The 19,573-nt window shown below is 32.4% G+C and overlaps 2 protein-coding genes across 6 annotated transcripts; one reads left to right on the forward strand and one right to left on the reverse strand.

Annotated features, from left to right (window-relative positions):
• Positions 1 to 996: 996 nt before the first annotated feature.
• On the reverse strand, positions 997 to 4,070 carry LOC116110865. 5 transcript variants are annotated; one of them, XM_031397076.1, is made up of 5 exons: positions 3,760 to 3,815; positions 2,509 to 2,691; positions 2,327 to 2,426; positions 2,066 to 2,257; positions 997 to 1,305 (listed from the first exon to the last, which is right to left on the reverse strand). In XM_031397076.1, the coding sequence occupies exons 1-5, from the start codon at positions 3,769 to 3,771 to the stop codon at positions 1,244 to 1,246; spliced, it is 549 nt and encodes a 182-aa protein (XP_031252936.1). In that variant the 5' UTR covers positions 3,772 to 3,815; the 3' UTR covers positions 997 to 1,243. The 5 variants fall into 5 exon arrangements, 3 of the variants coding, with proteins under 3 accessions (XP_031252936.1, XP_031252934.1, XP_031252935.1); XM_031397074.1 differs by having other exon boundaries at positions 997 to 1,327; XM_031397075.1 differs by having other exon boundaries at positions 999 to 1,327; positions 2,066 to 2,254.
• A 7,136-nt stretch (positions 4,071 to 11,206) lies between these two features.
• Positions 11,207 to 18,576, forward strand: LOC116110863 (MADS-box protein SVP-like). The gene is made up of 9 exons (XM_031397072.1): positions 11,207 to 11,306; positions 11,618 to 11,810; positions 16,149 to 16,227; positions 16,545 to 16,606; positions 16,694 to 16,793; positions 16,886 to 16,927; positions 17,524 to 17,565; positions 17,657 to 17,814; positions 18,044 to 18,576. Exons 2-9 carry the CDS (start codon positions 11,626 to 11,628, stop codon positions 18,060 to 18,062), a joined length of 687 nt encoding a protein of 228 aa, XP_031252932.1. The 5' UTR covers positions 11,207 to 11,306; positions 11,618 to 11,625; the 3' UTR covers positions 18,063 to 18,576.
• Positions 18,577 to 19,573: the final 997 nt, after the last annotated feature.

The following is a 19,573-nucleotide window of genomic DNA, read 5'->3' on the forward strand; positions in this document are numbered from 1 at the left end:
CGATCGTGGGTCGATTCGAGAGGTAGTAAGATTCTTTGTCCTTGCTCTTTTTTAAATAGTACGAGCAAGCGAGCTCCAACTCAGTCAGCTGGCCGAGGCCATACTCAACACACGCAATATATATAGCCACGACTATCATATATGCATTAGGCATCAGCTGTAAAGATGCGACCCTGAAGTGATCGATGATCAACCTAATAAAGGGACACTATAAGAAAAATGCCTTTTGGCGTCAAGCAAAATTAGACGCAGAAAGTAACATTTAGATGCTAAGCCATTTTTCGCATCTAAATTTCGTAGTCGCCAGTTAGTTGCATTATCACTGTCGTAGATTGTTTACGCGTCTAAATTTTTGTTTAGACGCGGAAAGTTTTTTTTTGGCGACCAGCAAATTAGTTACTAATTGCTTGTCAAAATAGTCCCCCAGCTAGACGCTAATAATTCAAGGGTAATTTGGTAAAATTACATAACGACTAATCAATTAGTTGCAAAATGTACCTTTTTAGTGTCTAATAATTTGTCGCGAATGCCACAAAAATTAGACGCCAAAGGTGTAGGGGTAATTTCATCAAAGGTATTCGCAACTATTTTATTATTCGACGAATGTATCTTTTGGTGACCAAAATTTAGTAGTTAATTATAATCATTTTAAACGCTAAATGTGAAATCCAATAGATTTTCGTGACTATTTTATTAGTAACCAAATGTATCTTTTAGTGACCAAAATTTAGTGGTTAATTATAATCATTTTAGACGTTGAATGTGAAATTCAAAAGGTTTTCGCAACTATTTTTAGAATGTGAAAGCATTATACTAAATTACTTTTTGCTACTAAAACATTAGTTGCAAATGTGTTTTTTTAGAGCATTTTGTATCGACCTTTAGTGGAATGCAATTATGCTAAATTACTTGTTGCTACTAAAAAAATTAATTGCAGAATGTGTTTTTTTTTTAAAGAGCATTTCGTATTGACCTACATTATACATTCAACATCAACTGTTCAATTGACACAATATAAAATCTGATCATTAACATCAAATATCATATTTTCATACATATATATATAGTCCATACATGGATTTTTATGCATGATGGGCAATAAAAATCCAAAATGCACTATCACATGTGCATAACAAAAAAAAAACAGCATGCACCCACATTTTCAGCCCACTACCTATCTATCTGTGCATAACTATCACATGTCTCTCCAAAGTGTTTGCAAAGAACTTGTTGAGTTCATCCACTAATCTTTCATGTGGCAACAATAGAATTTGGCCCGGCTTACGAGCTCCGTATTTAAAAGCACTGCATATTTTATAGAAATTACCTGCAGAGTCCATCACAACAGCAGACGAGAAGAGAAAAACAAGAAGCAAGGTACACATGATTGTGTACTCTAAAGCACTTTATGAGATGAAGGAGCCAATATAGTATACACTTAATAACAATCAGAAGAAAGGTACTAAAGCATGTGATGTAATAAAATGGTGACTCTACAATTATATCAAATGAAAAAATAAAGGTACTATAGTGAAAACAGTGCTGTGATTTTCAACTAACATTCGAGAAGCCAAAAAATAAGGGTAATGTAGGTTACAGCAGAAAAAATTGCATTTGTTAATGGAAGTACTGCGTGCTGCAGAAGTAGTTCTGCCACTGGCAGCTATTTCTTTGGTTGATACTATAGAAATGGAGTTAGTAATACCATGATAGTCATGGAATGCAAACAAAGCGAATGAAGGAAACCAATCCTTTCACCTAAAACTTTCTGCTTTTACTGGCCTTTGCTATTGCCAGAGCAGAAAATATAATAGAATCTAGTGTTGCCCAACTTCAAAGTTCCACTTAATTAAAAAACTTACCAAATTCATTACAAGAAGTTTGCTGAATAAGATTCTTTTTTTTTTTTTTTTTTCATTAAAATGAATATGTTTTAAAAAATCAAGATCGTAAATGAGATTCTACCTCAAATATTGATAGAACAGTTACCTCAAAACATTAAGCACAGAAAACGTAGAAACATGTTAGTTCAAACCCATTTCAGCAGAATGAAACACTCCCCTACCTCTGTTGACACTCCGCCCAAGATTATTGTTTTCTTTTAAAGCATCTATTATATTAAGATGCTTTTGAGGAAATGCTCGAGTGTTTGTCTCAGGCCCCCTTGATCGAACAGAGAACTTGTCAGCACATTCTTGCAGAAATTCTTCACCTAGCAATAAATTGTCCATCCAGCTTTCAGGTACTTCTTTGGCTGATGAGAGAGGATTCAATCAATTAAACCATCAAACAAAAAGTTGTTAAAAACACAAAAGGAAGTCCATACCTGCTACATCTAGGGAAGATTTGCAAACTAGGCCATTTAAACTAACACAATAATTCTCCCAATCAAATTTGCTGAAGTAATCCAAAAATTGATAGAGGACCTATACAGAAGAAAAAAACATTAACTAATTTAAGATTCTGCATAGCACAGATTTGGCCATGTTGATTCCCACAACTACTTCCCGCCAAAGGGCCATCTAAAGAAGAATGAAATAGATGGAAGATACAGAGGACCAACGTTTCTAAAGCGTAAGTTGAAATCAAACCATAATGAGCACCAAGAATTCTACTTTCATAATAACACCAAGCTTTGATCAGAATAATGCTACGCTTAAAGAGATGATTTTTGCCAACAAGACCATCAACCTGCATAAAGAGCAACATGAGAAATACCACATTGCAAAAAACAGATTGGAGGCATTAATTACCCAATCACAATAACTTGATAAAACACATAATGTTGTTCAAATAGAACACATTCATCAAAAGAGAGAATTAACTGAGGCATCCCACTGGTCCTTTCAACAAATTAACACACAACAAAAATCAACCTATTCCATGCTTAATTTAACTCGTTAAAATTGCTTGTTCAAAAAAGACTGCACCCACATTGAGAAACTCCAAATATTCTGTCAAAACAGGGTGGTTTTCCATCAGAAATCAAATCTATTCCATCAAAGTTTTCTCTCACCTCTCTCGCCCACCACTCTCTCTCCACAGTACTTATAAACTTGCTATATCTATCATCTCTATAGCAGATATGAAACAAGTTTGGAACCGTATTTGAAAAAGAATAACAAGAAATACACAGAAATTATTTCCATAACAAGTAGTTGAACTTGAAAATAACTAAATGGCATTTTATGTATTTTGGACTTCGAAACACTAAAGTCTTCTTCTACTTCTCATGCAAAAGCATTTTCCCTATGTCTGAACTGCTGTAAAAAAATATACATTGCATTCTTAGATCATGAAACCCAAAACCCGTGATCACCATTAAACCCCATCAATGACCCAAAGAAAAAAAAAAAGCAAAAACTAAGTTGTGTGTATCATCAGTCAACTAAAAAATGATTTCAGGACACATTAAAAAACCAAAAAATAAAAAAAAAAAAAAAAAAAAGGCTAAGCACAGAAAATTTTACAATTTCTTCCCACACCGAATGCTAAACTAAACTTCATAAATAATATAAAAAATAAAAACCCCACAGAAAAAATATATTTATATATATATATATATCTATTGCAAATATTCTCTCATTTCTTCCAAAAAATCACACAGAGAAACAAGACCCCTAAATCAATCACCCTATAATCACACGACCCACGGTAACCGAAAACCAAACACTAAATTGAATACAAACCCAAATGCAGAAGATCTAAACCCAAAAGCAAAAACTCAACTAAACCACCCAAAAAAAAACAAAATCAAACCTTAAACATCATTTTCAACAAACCTTCAACAAATAATCAACAAAACAAAGCAGATCAGGAAAACCGTGCACAAAACTTGGTCATGACAAAAATTGGCATATGGTTGACAAACATATAACCTATTGAGGTAATCGCCAGGGATTTGCGTGGAGAAGAAATTGGGAATTTGGGGAAACAGGGAGGGATTTGCGTGGAGAAGAGAAGAGGTAGGTAAGGCTATGAGATTGGGAATTTGGGGAAATAGGTAGGGATTTGCGTGGAGAAGAGAAGAGCTAGGTTATGAGATTGGGAATTTGGTGAAATAGGTAAGGATTTGCGTGGAGAAGATCGGGAATTTGGGGAAAGGCTTGCTTTATATAGTTTAGGGTTTTTTGTAAATAACTTTAAAAAGTAAAGCTTGTAATTAGTTGTTTAATTTTTAAATATAATTATATTTTATAAACAAATCAATTTGCAACTAAATATTTAGTCAAGAAAGAATTAGTTACAGTTGCAAGTCTGACGGGAACAAATAATTTGGTGGGGGGAAGATGAATTTTTCAACTTAAATTGGCAACTAAACCGAATTTAATTGCTCTATATATTTTTTTTGCAACTATTGTTAATATGAACACAAACATTTGTTGCTAAAAATGCCTTGGGGCTCTTGTAATTATTGTCCAAATATGGGATATTTTCGTAATTTCATTTTTTGTAACTAATCATAATAGTTACTAATACATTCTTAATTAATTACAACTAATTTAGCTACTAACGGGTAGTGGCAAAAAAATGTTTTTTGTAACCAATAATATAGATGCAAAATAAAATATTTTAGACGCAAATTCTCAAATTATGAAGGGAAAAATAGCCCACCAAAAATTGCAACTAAATTTACTAGTCACTAATGCAACTTGTTCTGCAACTAACAAAATAGTCGCACAACATTAACTTTAAACGCCAAAAGTTGGAACATGTGGACTCTGAAATTGAGTTGCTCTTTGCCCGACCAATGGCAATTTAGTTGGTAAATGTAGCATTTTTACAACTAATTCTGGTTAGTTGCTAAAAAATTGGTTCCAGAATGTAGTTTTTCTTGTAGTGGGATCGATGATCGACCTAATAAAGGGATGAAAGGGAATTAGTGCTCCGTATTTGAATATAGCTTCAGAGATCGCTTCCCGCTGGCGGATTCTGAGCTGTATGCTACCTATACCGGTAGACGTCTACACTAAGTGCGTATTAGGCTACTGCCTTTTGTATTTCCTCTCTGGTAACTACTGACAGAATCTCTTGCCAAGATCCATTGGGGTGTCCTACGCCTGTGAGCTCATCCCCTTATTTGTTCTGGTCGCTGTAGGGTCCATCTCTACTATGGTCTAAAAAAGGGAGACACATACAGATTACTCAGTCTTCGTATTGAATTTTGTACGACGACGTGGAAGAACAAAATCCTAATGTATCTTCCAAAAATCCTAAAAAACCCTTGGGGACCACCCCCAATGGTTCGTACCCTGAAAACCTATTCCTTACAAAAGTCTAGCCATAAACACCCACCATTATTGCCTGGTTAAGTTGTCCATGAAATAGAAAAAGGAAAGCAATGGAAGGATCTTCCTTACCTTTTTTGATGTGGGGGTTGAACTTCTTACTGTTAACGGATAGTGCGCACCAACTTGAAGGATTGAAAATCTGGTCTCGCAAGAGCTTTTTACTTTTTCTAAAAGTATGAGTATTGTGACATTGCTTAAGGCGAGCCTGGGGTTTTATAGTGGAGGAAACGACGATTGGTCTTCCCGAAGCCAAGCGACGTTTGGGCAGAATGCGTCTCTCGCTGTTGATCACTACCACATGTCATCAATCAATGAGAAGGAGTAACCGCCACGCTTCAAGAAATTCAATCATCGCGTCTCTCCGTTGAAATAATGGAGCCACGGCTCGATTCTCTCCGCCACATTAAATGCGCTCTCATCCGCATTTAATGCCTTGATAAGAAATGTCGTTTCAGTATGTCTTGTATTTAATGCACATGACTAACACTTATTGCGTACAAGACACGTTTGTCAGAATAAAGGATACTTCATTAATGGATTAGCTGTCAAGCACAACGGATAACATTTGAAGAGGTCGTTGGAAAAGAACACTTTTCGTTGCATGTCGGTTGTAAAGCGATGTGATTTCTTGCCTCCAGCTGAAATATGCCAAGTGTAATCAGGTCGCGGACCTCGATTAAGATAAGAGGTGCATCGATACGGCACTGAGTCGGGTCTAATCCAGGTCGTTGACTTCGCGAAAGAATACCATATTAGGTCACTCGTAGAAAAATGTTTTACGACCTCCTTGTAGCCAGGTTTGGGTTGACCAGGCGTCATTTGGATATGTCAAATCATGACATAATTATGAAGCTCTCAAGGTTCGATCTTTAAACCTTAAAAACTAGGGGACTTTTGTTATGCCAAAAAAAGTAGGGCTGACGTGGAGCCTCGTCAGTAAAGGATGGTCAGAATTTAGGAGGGTTCTGCGTCGTCTAGGTGCTGCCACATCGCGCCTAGTGCAAGTGGCATGACTCCTGTCAGTGTTGCAGGTGAGTGCCAGGCCAACAAGCGGCTGGAGATGACCCACGTGTCAAAGCCCTGCTTTAATCGAGGAAATCCCTTGGGCAAGTGGTCAATGGGACGCAAAAAACAGAGTTGCACGATACCTATCCACTTGTAGCTTTCATAATCATTATCTTGAACTTTCCCACTATAAATAGATGATTTCCCTCTCATTTAAGGGGATTAGTTGATTTTAAGCTAAAATAGCTCTCTCTTTCTCTCTAAGTTATAACTCAACTCGCTAAACGCAATCTGATCATTCTCTCTTATTAATATAATAGCAGTGGATGTAGGATTCGCTTTAAAGCATCCAAACCACTTTAAATATTGCTCTTCACCTTTTACTTGATTTAATCCCCTTATATCACGTGTGACTTTTAAATTATTTTAGTATTTTACACATGCGAATAGTTGATGTCAAAATCAAATATCAACAAAATGTTTAATCCAAAAGTGTAATTTCATATATAGTTTGTACTTAACTAACGCGCTTTTTTTTTTTTTTCCGCGGCCACAAAAAATAAATATAAATAATGAAAAATATTCATTCGTGGATGGATTTTCTTGAATCTCTCGCAAGTATTATAATAGTTTTCTGTAGCTCTCTTAAATTTAAGCAAAATTTATTCCTTTAAATATGCTTTGATCTGAGAATTAAACCATAACCAATTCATATCCCACACTTGTTACTAGGATTATCATTATCATTCTTATATCTTTGCTTATACTGCAAAATCTTTTAGCTATAATATTCAGAGGCATTTTGCTAAGATCATCCTGCACTATATTATATGTCAAATTTTGTTGTATTTTCGACAAATTAATAAAATATTGACATATAAATAGTTATATTGATTAAGATTTAACGTTGGAATTCCAATTTATAAAAGTAGCATCATTCTGATCATATTCGGCCAAGATAGCTTAATAATAATATCGTTAAATAACCACAATGATTAATCTAACGGTCAATTAAAATTTTGGAATATTTTATTCAAAACGTTTTGAGTTCGATCCACTTAAGTTGTTAATGGGGTGATCACTGAAAAGATTTATCTCAACTTAAAAAAAATCATAAAAGATTAGTTGAGATGTCATCAAACTGGTCTGACCACCCTGTCAAAAAAAAAATAATTTTATCATTAAATAATAGTGATAACTGCCATCAATATCATCACAATTTGAGTAACCTTTTCTATATTTTATCTATTTATTTAGAGCAATTATTATTATTTTTTAAAAAATTGTAATGAATATTGATGCAAATAAAAAATAAAAAAATGCAATTATCGAAAAGAATACACTAAATTTATATACAGAATAATATAACATAATTTTTATCATAGATTAATATTAATTATGATCAAAGTTATACCATGTCATTATTGCATATATTCGGTATGCTCCTTTCTATAAATGCATCATTCCTCGTAACAAAAAATAGGCTACTTTCTAATAGTTCATCTATTCATCAGAAAGAGATGGATACGTATCTCTTTATTGGTAAATACTATAATTGATTTTCTGACTGATGTGACAATAACCTTTAACAAAAACTATCTTAAAGCCATGGACCATTCTATTTCTGGTCTAGTGCAATCTCAATCACATCAATCCTTAAATTTATGCCTTATGCCAATAAAAAAAATTATTTTTACCCTTTTTACGCTTTTTTAAATAAACAAATTATAAAGTTTATTTACCAATGTGTTAGAAATCATATGATCGAATATTAAACGACTAATCAATTATTAATTAAACATCTTACATTTCAGCAGTTAAAACTTAAAAGTTAGTCTGGAATATAAATAAAGTGTCATACAATATAATATTTTTATTGATGATGTAGATAGTTTCTAAGGGCATCTCCAATCCATGCCAAAATGGTGCAAAAAACACTAGATTGCACTGCGTCAAAATGGCGCAATACTATAGCACAAATAAAATATATTTTTTATTTTGTTAAGTTAATTTGAGTATTAAATTTTACACTAAAAATCACACCAAATTTGAGTATTTGTATTTAATTTAATTTGATTATTATTTATAATAATGATATAATTTAAAAAAATGATGAAAAATTAAAAATAGAACTTTTTTCAATACAAATATTAAACTACAATAACTCAAAATAAAAATTAACACTAATTTAAAAACACTAAAATTAAAAGAAAATACAACATAAACTAAAATAACAATTTAGTATTCCGGTAGATTAGTTCCGGATTCAGTAAGATCATCAAAATATTGAAAAGAACTTGAGTTATTTTGAGATCCTTGACCTTGTTGTTGAACTCTTTTTTGCATAATTCTTAATTGCTCATTTTGAAAAAACTCACATAGGCTTGGATCATTTGTGGGAAGAACATACTAATTCGGAAAATTAAATTACTATCAATATGGAATTTAACCTTTGTGTTGTTGTTTTTTTTTTTTTTTTTGTATCATTTTATATTAGATGTAATGTTTTTCTATATTAAATGTAATGCTTATTTGATTAAATAAATGCTTAATTTTATTAAATTATTATAATTTTCAAAATAATTATTATTTAATAAAAATAGCATTCCCAATATTTAATTAATATATACAAAAATAATGAGTGAAATAGATTAATTGTTGATTATTACAATAAAAGAAAAAAAAGAATATTCTAAATATTCTTTTTGGTGTAATATTTGGTGTTATGGGTTGGAGATGGAATAGTGTTTTGCACCAAAATTTGCACCAAATTGGTGCAATGAGTTGGAGATGGTCTAATATAAATACATGTACGACTTATATCAACATATATGCATCACTTAATGTAATTGATGATATATTTTATAATCAACTAGACAAATTTCTGATATAATTTTACTTTTAATAGACAACTTTTATATATATATATAATTCGAATACTTTCTCGGATGTTAATAGAGGGTAATTATTAGAACTCTTATCCAACCGACAGTTTTAGGGTATCAAAATATTAGTTGAAGTACATATAAACTAAACTAGACACCTCTAATCATAAAGGTAAAAAATTAAAAATTTGCTCATATGTTATGCAGCTATTTTTGTAGTTTACTATTTAGAGGTATATATTAAATATTTAAATCATAAACTTTAAAAATCAGTTTCTTCTCATTTCTATTTATACAAACCCAATTTATCACTTCATATACACAATAAAATAAAGTCATGATAGACTAATTATATATTAATTAATTGAATTTGCCAGCTTCAATATACCTTTAATCTATTTCATAATTATAAACAAAACAGTTGATCGGAAGTTTGTAACTGAAGATGAACAAGAAAATAGTCAAAATACAAGCAAATATGTAATGGTGATCCCATTTATCTCAACAAATAAAGTATAGACTGACTTTTTTCTACTCAAATAATGATTTAATTACCTTTAAAGGTGCGTTTGGTTTATTATTTTGGATAAGATTTTGGGAATAATATTGTGTAGTTGAATAGGGGAGTATTACGAGGTAAAATTTAAAAATTTATAAAAAAAAACCCATAGGTTTACTAATTTAATTGAACACCCCAACATATAAAATGACAAAAATACCCCCATCACCTGCAGTGCCAGATTCCGACCACAACCGCTGGAATCTGGCCGGGAAATCGCATTACAACACAGACTGGTCGGATCTGTGTTGTAACGCGTCGCTATAGCCTTTTCCGACCGGATCCACCACGGATCTAGCCGGAAAAGGCAGATCTACGACCTACTGTGGCCGTCAACAGTTAGAAAAGGCCAAAACGATGGGCAAAGATATGGCAGTGGTTTTCGGTCAACAATGGCCAAGATTTGGCCGTCGTTGACCATCAACGATGACCATTTCTTTGGTCGTCGCTGACGGCCAGATCCACTGTGGATCTGGCTGGAAAAGGTCAGATCGGTGGATTACTGACCAATTCCGGTCAGTAATTCACCGTTGTGATAGATTTCGACTACCACCGACGGTGGTTGTTGCCGAAATCTGACAAATATGGGTCGTGGGGGTGTTTTTGTTAATTGTTAAACTTTTTTTTTCATGGGGTATTGATGAAATTAATAACCTTATGGGGTATAAAAGTAATTAAAAAATAGGGTAATATTTATGGAATAATGTGCCAAACATGCCCTAAAATGTTCTTTTATTACTTAAATTTATATTTAATTTCTAATTCTAACATCATTGCAACCCTACACCATCACCATTCTCTTTTCGATTATCACTTATACAAACTCTTTAAACCTTACTTCCATCAATCTCGTCAATCACTAATAATCAAGTGATTAAGGTTTGTACAACTGTCTCTCTCAAATCAAATTTTGATAAATCTCAATCATCAAAATTTAATCTTTCATCGTTAAAAAACTTATCAACCTCTCTTTTTAATAAACTATTTGAATTTGTTTTTTATTCGTTATCCGATTATAAAGTTAAGTAATAAAATAATATTTTAAAAATTTACGAGTAATTATTCGTCGTTAATCCATTATTTGGGTTGGGTAAAAATTGTTAACTCATAAATAATGAGGATTGAAAATGGCTGAAAGTGGAAGGTACAGGTCATTATCGCTAAGCTAGTGGGAGCATGTTACGTATGTACGGAAAGCGATCGTCCCCGTAAAAGAAAAGAAAAGAAAAAAAAAAAAAAAACGCTTATTTAAAATTTTGATTAAAAAACTAAGTTCGCGTTGATCCATGTCTCATTAGTCGTGTCTTAATCAGTCCCATCTCTCTTCGTATATTAACCTATAGTCATCTTAATTACTTGGTTAAGTATAAATATTTATTAAAAAAATGAAGATAATAATTAAAAAAAAAAAAGATACTGTTTGGCTATAAAAGGGAAGGCAACCTTTCCTTTCTTGAACACACAAGTATGTCTTTCTCTCTCTTTAAAATCACTTTCTCCAATTAGTTTAGTGCCTTTTGGTAGCTGTGTGAGATCAGTTCAGACCTAACACACCACTCCGAGAAGGTAAATAAGAAACAAACCCCCTCTTCCCCCCACACACACTAAAATCTTTAATCTGTCATTCTTCTGTAATTGTTTGCATGTTCATGAGTTATGATTGGTGGGTTTTCTTTTCTATTTTATTTTAAAACTTTTTCTGGGTTTCTTAACCTGGATCTGAACCGGGTCTTTAACTAGGGTTTCTACTAGGATTCTCTCATAAGTTGGAAGAAAATCCACTTCATTTTTACCCGTTTTATTTCCATTTTATATGTATGGTTCTTACTTTCTTATACTTAGAAAATGTGAAAGTTATGGGTTGATGATTTTTGGAGGGTGAAGAATGGCGAGAGAGAAGATCAAGATCAAGAAGATTGATAACGTGACGGCCAGGCAAGTCACCTTCTCTAAGAGGAAGCGAGGTCTCTTTAAGAAAGCTGAAGAGCTTTCTGTTCTCTGTGACGCCGAGATTGCTCTCATCATTTTCTCAGCTACTGGCAAGCTCTTTGAGTACTGCAGCGCCTCCAGGTATTTTCCAATTCCATTTTTTTTCCTCTATATTAAAATTCCGTACGATAAATCTATAACTTTTCTTCTTCAATTCCACCTATCATTTCGGTCCTTTGTTTTCCCGTGTCTGCGTTTATGTGCTTTCGTCTCTTTGTCGTTGTGTTTGTGCGCGCGTGAGAGAGACTCCTTCAAGTTTTTACTCTTTCCCATTTCGTTCGATCTTACAAGCAGCAAGAAATTTCTTTTTACAGATGGGAATAAAGCAACTTCTTTGCTGAATTCCATGGTTGCTTTCAAAAAAAACGTCGTACTTCGGTTCACACTCTCAGAGTTGATTAATTCTATGGACTCTTTGGAGTTTATGTTAATTAAGAGTGAAAATCCTCACGGCCACTTCCAAGATCTTTGTTATCTCTTCCATTGAATTGCATTTTTAGATTTTCTGGTCAACAGCAGTCTCGCATCAGATCTTAAACTTTGATTTCTATGGTTGCTTGTTACAGCGGGTTCACAGACTTTGGCGGAGTCTCGATCCCGTTGTGGCTTGTGGGGTGACCTTTCTTGAAATATATACAGATCGCATAAAAGCAACGTCTCAAACATTTTCATCATATTCTTAATTGACCTATTATTTTGTCATATTCTTGAAATATATTGTTTTGTACCAATATTATAACTTCATCTCTGTATTCGAGCTTAACTACTTCAAATATTCAACGAGTTCAACCATATGATGAATGTACGTACGCCTATATTTAATTATTTAATTGGTGTCAAGGTGAGAAATATAAATATACATTATAACAATTATGTTATATGTCTTAAGTTAAATATATGAAGTAATTATTTTAGTTTATTTTGGCTTAATTACATTCCTTATTACGTATCTATAATCTAGGATACTGTTATGGTAGTTAACAAAATAAATATTGTAATAAATATCATTGAGTCAATTGTATAAGTATAAATAGTTTTCGAAAGAACACAGGTTGAGTGAGGATGCATGGGGGATGGGTTAATGGTTAACTGTAAGTATTGTATATGTATAATATTTAATTGTTTGTTTGATAATAAGGTTTGAAGTTAAATAATATTGTTAATGATATGAACATATTAATACTTATCATTTCATTAGTAAAATTATAAATAATTTCTTGGTGCATGTTAGGTAGAGTAGTTATTTATTGTGTTTGTTTGTGTATGAAATGGATACAAGATTGCAAGTAATCTATGTATGTTTGACAGCAACTTTCCAGACCTATATATTGATGGTTATGAAAATGTTGTTAATTTTTAATTTTTTTAAATAAGAATTGATGGTTATCATTTCATGATTTAAAAATCTGCTAGTTCTTAGTGAAAAAAAATATCATAATTAGGTTAAATAACGAAATGTAAGGTATGAAGCAGATCATTCTCATTAAAAAACTGAACAATAATGAATACTGGTTGAAGTAGATGTTACAAGTTTTATTTTAATTAGCATTTTCTATCTTGATATGAAAGAAGAGGGGAGAAGTATCAATATATTCAGTGAATTAAAGTTTTACTTTAACTTTGATATCGTTTGGTTCTAATATTTGAACATTATATTGTCTTAAGTATAACAAATTACGCTCTCATAATTCAGCGAGACTAGCTGGAAAACAAGATAGATTGGCAAAGAATTTTTACTTGTTGATATTCAAAGTTATGGTCGATGGTTAAGCATCTTATGGCAAGCATTAATATTCAAACTTATGATAATTAATGTTCATGAATGTGTGATAGGACCATAAATTTTTATCAAATTTAAAGCCTTTTGAGTTTTTGAGAATTTTGGTGTCATCCTTATCATTCAAGGTTCCGCATGAAAAGTCCTCTTGAATTTTTGGGTTTCCATAGTGGCAGACAGCCATTTAACTTCCTTGGTTTCAAAGGCTAGCTGATTTGAATAATGACTCTTATCATTTCAATAAACATGATTAAGTTGGTCTGCAAAACCGAGCAGGCCAATATTAGTTTTACTTTTTACTTGAATGTGGCTAATAAAGGAATTAACCAAGCTCAAATCAAGCTAGATGTTGGTTTAATTAAGGTGAAAGACACTAATTGACCTTCTAAATTAAGCTCGATGTTAGTTCATTTAAGGTGAAAGAGTCTAGCTAATTGACCTTCTAATGAGACTTGTTTGTGCAAGGGTTTGAAAATGTTTGGTTGAGTTTTGGGTCGCTTGGCTTGGACCTGTATATAATATTTGTAAGTTTTCTAAGCTTGAACTTGAGTTGATCAGTTGATCTCATATATATGCACGAATCTATGCTTCCTATCTTTCTCTTTCAATTGGATACCAATTGCTTGGATGCGTTTGAAAGCCTCAAGATGACATGCAGAAAAAATTCTTTCTAGGTTTGTCTTGTGTCTTCGTAACAAAAGGTCCGTTTATTGATGGGCGAACGACGGGGATTGAACCCGCGCGTGGTGGATTCACAATCCACTGCCTTGATCCACTTCGCTACATCCGCCCCTATCCATGCACAGGTTTCAGTCTCTATGTACGATCAAATATATATATAAGCTTATTTATAAATAAAATTCTTTTTAAGTGCAAACGTGAGTCAAGTTCTAATAATTATATATATTGAAAATTGAATGTAACCATGTAAAAATTGTTCAAAATTTATACTGACCTTACATTAGTCATCGATGAGTCTTATATGCATTAATGTGCTTGATTCTGAACAAGTTGAATTAACTTTCTTTCAATTTAAGCCAAAAATTGTTTGTTTGATTATAAGTATAAATAAGCTTTTGAGAACTTTCATTGCATGTGGCCTTGTGAGGGTAAAATGTTGTGGACTTATTTTAGATTGAGTTTGGAGTAAATTCTGATATTACTTTTGAAGAATAGGGCTCCATGGCCTCAAACCAGATTCAATGGGAAATGTCTATTTGTAAGGAAAAATCATGTATATTGACACTTTAATTGTAAAAGGTGCTAACATGATTAATTTTTTTTTTCATAGGTGGTGTAAATACATTGGTTGGTTGTATAGATAACTTGGTACCCCTGTGGTATTCTTAATTTTTTTTTATATGACTATAGTGAACAAGTAGTTCATTATGTTTCATGACAATATCGCTTGTTTTTCCTATTTCTTATTGAGTAACCTGTTTATTAAGGTGATAGTTGTGAACATGATCATTCTTGAGCTGATATAGATGGGTTTTTGGGGAACATTTGTTATGTAAAGATCATATATTATAGATGCGTATTCTTATAATTAATTTGATTTTAATCTTATTTCTCAGAGCTGCACGGTTAAACTTCACCTAAATCTCAAACTTATTACTTTGTTGGAAGCATAATTATTTTTTATTGCTATAGAAATACATCAATTCTTAATTCTCATGAATTTGGGGATCAATATATACATTTCTAAATTCCTTTGAATGTGATTAACCCTATGACATAAATTATCATATAAACTATTGCCATGTCTTTATGTTTTCATGGTTAAGTCTCTTGATTGAAATACATGTCTTAAATTTATAAGTTGATTGATTAATAAGAAGTGGTTGCCTTGGCCATTTGATCTGAGCTGTAGTAGTAGATATAAGTATGAATAAATATATTTGCTTTAGCCAAGTTTTCTCCTAAACTGGGATCCTCCTTCATATGTGACTCCACCTCCCTTTGTAGCCTTTCGGTCAATACATCTGAATAACAGAAGCTCTTTTCTTCATCATGTCACGTTGTAAGGGTTTGTTGAAATTCTACTTTATTCTATGCTGGCCAAAGTGGTTATATCATATTACATCCTTTGTTAATTGTTAGTAACAGAATCTCTAAGGCATGTTGACACTTTTTTACTCTAATTTTACTGTTTGTTAAGATTTTCATTCACTAGAACATAACATTGTGTTATAAAGTTGCTAAATTTAAGGTGAATGAACTTTGTTATTTAAATAATTTGGATATTACTTTTCATCTCTTGTAAATTTTCAAATGGCTAGGTTTTCTTGATTTTCACTTAAATTATCAGTCAATATATCAGTTGAATGGTTGTATTATGTTATAACTAATTGCAAATGCTTAAAAATATGGGGTGGATGATGGATGATTGGATGTAATGACAGAAAACAAACATGTCATTTGGTGAATAGATAGTTCAGTTATGATGAATAGGGTTTGATGCCTTCCCAGCTGATGGGATCTTTATTCTAGCAATTAATTTAAACTCCACTTGCCATATATGTTAAGTTACAGTATGGTTTCAAACAGTTCAATGTGCTTTAACTAGTCCTATACACGGCAAATTTTGCTATGAGTTCTGACCTGTCTAATATATTTAGTTTATACATTTTGTTGTGAAGCATGAAGGACACGATTTCAAGGTATAATCTGCATTCTAACAACATCGGAAAGCTTGACCCGCTATCGCTTGAACTGCAGGTAATTTATTTGATCAGTTTTGTTAGATTATCATAACATAACTATGATCGCTATGTACTTTTTAAGAGGTTAAAGGAAAATGACGTAGGCATGCCATTAGAATTTCTGAGATGAATTTTCCAAAAGGCTTGGGGTTCACTAATTTAACTTTTTAATTAAGCTTATTTTTAACTAGTTGAGTATTCAAAAACTGCGATGGAAGAGATTTCCAACTCACTTGCATTGGCTAACTTGGCATCACATATATAAATTTCTATTTCCCAGTAATTGTCGAGCGTTACATATCACAACTGACTTGCAATTCCCTTCTTATATAGCTGGAAAATAGGAACAACATCAGATTGAGCAAGGAAGTTGCTGAAAAGAGCCATGAACTACGGTATATATTTTAATGTAGTTATATTGTCTCTTTACTTTGGTAAGTTAGCAAAAATTCCTTCATTATTAATATTACCTTTTATAATAGACAAATGCGAGGAGAAGATCTTCAAGGATTGAATATAGAGGAATTACAACAACTCGAAAAATTGCTTGAATCAGGACTTGGGCGTGTTCTTGAAACAAAGGTATGTATTTTTTTAAATTTTATTGCAAACTAAGTATATATATCTACCATGATTCATGCAGGTGTTTATATGAGTTTTATTTTCCCTATCAGAGTGGACTGATTATGAACGAGATCTCTTCACTTGAAACAAAGGTTAGAAGACAAATATTTATTTCTATCAATTATATTTTTTTCTTTTGGAAAATTTAAACTACTAATCTATGCCTTTTGTTCATGATCTTTCTTACTAATTTAAAGCTAGCAGTCACTGTTTGTGATAGAAGCAATAGTGTACTAGAAGGATGACAAACAAGTTTCTCCATGAGGATATATTAAATTGAGATCTTCTCAAAGTCAGAGAGGAGATATTCATGGAAATATGAAAATAATGTTTATCTATAGTACATGAATCAACTAAAATATGTGGACTTTCACTGTTGAGAGTTTTTATTTTTTATATATATAATGACTTTAATTTTTTGGCATCAAAATTTTCCACAAAAGATCTTTCTTTTTATAATATTAGCAATTTTCAAATGTACATGCAAATTTTCAGTTTGCATTATAATTTTAAGGACACAGTCATGAGCTATAGCTTAAGTTCTTTAATTTCCATCTAATGGTGTGCAATACTTTATATATATATATCAAGGCTCTTTGGTTGAAGACCTCTCCAGTTTGCTTTTGATTATTAAGATACCATAAGTCAAGAGTTCTATCTTGAGTTTTCAACTTGGTACTATTTGCAGGGAGCACAACTATTGGAGGAGAATAGACAGCTAAAACAGAAGGTATAAGAATTCATCTTGGTGGACTGTTATAATAATTTTATTTATTTCATTTTCTTAGAAAATGGCGGGGGATCTTTCAAATTTGGAACAGGTATCCAACTTGTATAAGGGAAAAAGCCTCGTCCTAGCTGATTCAGAAATCGCAATTCAGGAAGAAGGGTTGTCATCAGAATGTGCTACTAATGTTTGCAGCTGCAGCAGCGGCCCGCCTATTGAGGATGACAGTTCTGATACTTCTCTCAAATTAGGGTGAGCTTAATTATCAGTATAGGGTCATGCATATGTAAATGAATCTTATCTCCCAATTCAATATTTTAAGCTTATCACAATGTTTTTGCATTTTGATAAAAGAGATGAGAGTGAGAAAGCAACCTAATATTGATACAATAATTAATGCGAAGTCAACATGCAAGGGCACTGCTGGACATTTTTAATTTTCTTTTTATCAATTTTGCTTCTTTAACCATGTATTTTGTAGGCTTCCCTTCTCTTGCTGAATTGGAGAAGACGAAGTGGATTTCTTCCGTGTGTCGGATAAAACAGCCCAGGCATCGCCCAAGAGCTTTAAGGCTCGATCTGCGAAAGAGTGGGATAGGAGCAAATCTGTGGGCTGCCACATGGGCCCTCCATCTATTACTTTATGATATAAACCAGCCCAGTTGGGCCCATGTTGATTAGATCTAGCCTATCTTATTAATTGCTGTCCAGGCTCTGCTAACTTTGGATGAGGCTCTTCTTTTTCGGTTGGTAATATAGTCTAGCATAGGCCAGATACTTGAGAGCTTATGGGCCTCTCGAGTACATGATATTGTTTAGCATAGGAGCCTTCCTAGTACATGTATTGGGGCCTCCTTTTCAAAGCTTATGCTGGTGTATATATTTATTTGTCCTTATTTTTATAAAGTATTATCCTGAATAATACTTTATTCATGATAATACTTTATATTATCCTGAATAATAATAAAATATATATATTTTTTTCTTGTGTTTGAAATAAAAAGAATCAAGCTTAAGGGGTTGGCTTGGTAATTAGAGAGATTTGTTCTCTTCTTTGAGTTTTTTATTCAAATCTTAGGGTCACCTATCATAATAATATTGTAGTTTTTTTTACCTTTTGGGTTTGTAGAATGTTTAATAGATCTTGAGAATTAGTTTGAGTACGTGCAAGTTGGCTTAGACATTTCGATTACCAAAAATAAAAAAATAAATAAACAAAATCCATTTTTTAAGTCAAGAAAATGTTAAAGTATTTGTAAAAGATACTTAAATTTCAAAATAATTTTAGAGTAAATGTTACCCTAATATCAAACATCCGAGGGAAATGTAATAAGACGTGCACTGTTGCTTCAGAGTTCAGTATTATTATATTGTTGCTTTCTTTATCTTGAAATACGTCCATGATGAAAGTTGAAAAAGAATGAACGGTAAATGTACGCGTGCACATTGATGCTGACATCTTGCCTCAGAATAATGGAAATGGTCATCTTGATTACTGCAAGAATCACCATAAAGTTCACAATTAATTAATTTATTATAAGCTATCCAGTGGATCAATTTAATTTAATTGGTTGACAATTAGTTATTTTGACTCGAGTTTTCCAAAAAAGCACTCCAGGCACATGTAAGCAAAATATTTGAGTCGTAATAGTAATTAACATTTTATCTAATCTGATGAGGTGTCCAACAGTCCACCTGAAGCTTCTTGGTCTCCTCAACCATGGATTTGGTTTGTATTACTATAATTAATTAACACTTACCACCATTTTTCTAAATTCTAGGGTATTGGACTTTCTTTGGCATTTATTTATTTTACGAATGGACATCCTTCCTAAATATATGGAATCATGCAAGAATTTCAATAATCAAATTAATTATATTATGCTTTTACATGTTATATATTGACAATAATGTTTGCTATGCCTAAAAATAAAAGCCAACATATGTTGACGTAATCAAGTACTAGTCAGAATCCAACAAACCATTTTATCCTTTAAAACTTGACATGTAT

Source organism: Pistacia vera, unplaced genomic scaffold, assembly GCF_008641045.1.
Source record: "Pistacia vera cultivar Batoury unplaced genomic scaffold, PisVer_v2 Contig617, whole genome shotgun sequence".
In the NCBI taxonomy this organism is placed as follows: Eukaryota; Viridiplantae; Streptophyta; class Magnoliopsida; order Sapindales; family Anacardiaceae; genus Pistacia; species Pistacia vera.

Bases quoted from the DNA above. Each gene is read 5' to 3' on its own strand.
- LOC116110865 (XM_031397074.1), bottom strand. The intron at 2,427-2,508 runs GGAAGTAGTTGT...TCTTCTGTATAG, and splicing joins CTTTAGATGGCCCTTTGGCG to GTCCTCTATCAATTTTTGGA. The intron at 2,258-2,326 runs GTATGGACTTCC...ATCCTCTCTCAT, and splicing joins ATCTTCCCTAGATGTAGCAG to CAGCCAAAGAAGTACCTGAA.
- LOC116110863 (XM_031397072.1), top strand. From the start codon at position 11,626: ATGGCGAGAGAGAAGATCAAGATCAAGAAGATTGATAACGTGACGGCC. The intron at 16,928-17,523 runs GTTAGAAGACAA...TACTATTTGCAG, and splicing joins TCTCTTCACTTGAAACAAAG to GGAGCACAACTATTGGAGGA. The intron at 17,566-17,656 runs GTATAAGAATTC...AATTTGGAACAG, and splicing joins ATAGACAGCTAAAACAGAAG to GTATCCAACTTGTATAAGGG.